Below are 2,083 nucleotides of genomic sequence, written 5' to 3'. Positions count from 1 at the left end.
TCAAAGGGTGGAAAGATAGATTATGATTTCAGTGTAGAAAAGCAACTAAATCCTTGAGTATCTTTAATTTGGATCAAGAGAGGAAAAATTTCCATGAGTTAAAGGAGTGTTATTTTTGTGAAATATTAAATGGAGTAATAGCACAGCCATTAGGGCGTTTGCCTGGCACAGAGCTGTCCAGGGTTCGATTCCTCTGCCCCCTTTGGAGAGCCTGGTGAGCTACCAAGAGTATCTTGCCCGCACGGCCAAGCCTGGCAAGCTACCCATGACGTATTTGATATTCCAAAAACAGTAACAAGTCTCACAATGGACACGTTACTGGTGCCTGCTCGAGCAAATCGATGAACAACAAGAGGACAGTGCTACAGTGCTATTAAATGAGCGAAATTATAATCACGAGCAAATAAATTTCGTCCTTACAAACACATTCTGTCTTGGGAAAAAGGATAGGAATAAGAGGTTAAAATGAAAGTCTTATTTGGAGGTAGGGATGCAGAGGGATGAATGTACTCTGTCAAGGAAGCCTGCAATTGGATAAGAAGGAGTTAGAAGTTGAGACCAAGCACAGCATGATATTCCTGCTGAATCTCTGAGACTTTACGACTGAGTAATTACAAACTAATGTGATTAGTCATAAAATCACCCAATGGCATGACAGCTATGGTAAGCCCCTCCCACATGGAGAGCATATAAAAGGCCTTGTGCAGGGTCACTGGGCAGACCCAAGTCACTCACTCTCCTCCTCTACCCAAAGACAAACTCAACAACCAGCACCATGTGTGGCTACTACGGAAACTACTACGGAGGCCGTGGCTATGGATGCTGTGGCTATGGTGGCCTGGGCTATGGCTATGGAGGCCGTGGCTATGGATGCTGTGGTTATGGAGGCCTAGGCTATGGCTATGGTGGCCGTGGCTATGGATGCTGTGGCTATGGAGGCCTGGGCTATGGATATGGTGGCCTGGGCTGTGGCTATGGCTCCTGCTATGGCTCTGGCTACCGTGGTCTGGGCTGTGGCTATGGCTGTGGTTATGGCTATGGATGCGGTTCTGGCTTTGGCTACTATTGATTTTTACTCACTACCTTTGAACTCCAGAGCTCATCAATTCTGCACCCCATATGTACGAGTCTCCAGCCTGGATGATGATGTTATATCACTGACTTCAAATACGAATTTTCTGAAGACTGGCTTTCTCCTGTCCTGTAAATCTGGAAAGTAGGCTTTGCTGGACATCACTCAGGAATCTCAAGAGAATGTAACATTCATCCCCTAAACTACGATGTGATCTTTCCCTGAAACGATGTCACAGAATCTGTCTTTGATTTTTTTATCCAGATATTTTTCTCTGTTTTTCTAATAAAATTATTCAATCTAATTATTTAATGTCTAGAACTGTTTATTTTAGCTTTTCTTAATTGCATGAAGGGAAGCAAATGCTTTCTTAGGAACATATACTCTGTATATATTTCCAGTTCAGTTGCTCTACAAGTTCTTGATTGGTGACAATAACAAAAAAGTGCTCTACACAACAGAGGGTCAGGAAAGGTGGGAATTAAGTCTTTATACTCAACTTCCTTAAAAATGTTTAAGCACTGAGGGGTCAGAGAGACAATACAGTAGGTCAGTAGGTAAGATGCTTCCTTTGTGTGCAGCCAACCTAGTTTCGATCCTGGCACATGTGGTCCCATCAGGATTGATCCCTGAACACTGAGCAAAGCCAGGTGTGGACCCAAAACAAAATTTAAAAAAGTTTAAACATTGGAGGGAATTTTGAATAAAATGACATTTTAAGATTTTTGTTTCCTTATGGTCTTGATTTCTTATTAAGGAAATGGAAATAAGTTGTATAATATTAGTTATAAGTGATAATGTCGAAAGATAATACTATGTTGTAGCAAATTAATACCAATCTTCTCTTCAAATAAATTCTAGAATTTTGAAAAATAAATTTAAGACAGTAAAAATTTTCATTGTGGTCCATTTTCTATGATTAGGATGTAATGGCATGCTGGTTATTGTTGCCATAACAAAATATCATTTGTTATTTTAGTTAAGCATTACCCCAGAAAGAGTATGTACGTT

The 2,083-nt window shown here is 40.6% G+C and overlaps 1 protein-coding gene across 1 annotated transcript; it reads left to right on the top strand.

The window, feature by feature from the left end:
• The first annotated feature begins 651 nt into the window (after nt 1–651).
• On the top strand, nt 652–1,069 carry LOC130018474 (keratin-associated protein 6-1-like). Its single transcript, XM_056109167.1, has 2 exons — nt 652–663; nt 755–1,069. Exons 1-2 carry the CDS (start codon nt 652–654, stop codon nt 1,067–1,069), a joined length of 327 nt encoding a protein of 108 aa, XP_055965142.1.
• Nucleotides 1,070–2,083: the final 1,014 nt, after the last annotated feature.

The sequence above is a fragment of the Sorex fumeus genome, unplaced genomic scaffold (genome assembly GCF_029834395.1).
Source record: "Sorex fumeus unplaced genomic scaffold, SorFum_2.1 ptg000265l, whole genome shotgun sequence".
In the NCBI taxonomy this organism is placed as follows: Eukaryota; Metazoa; Chordata; class Mammalia; order Eulipotyphla; family Soricidae; genus Sorex; species Sorex fumeus.
This window is presented reverse-complemented; position numbering and strand designations above follow the sequence as displayed.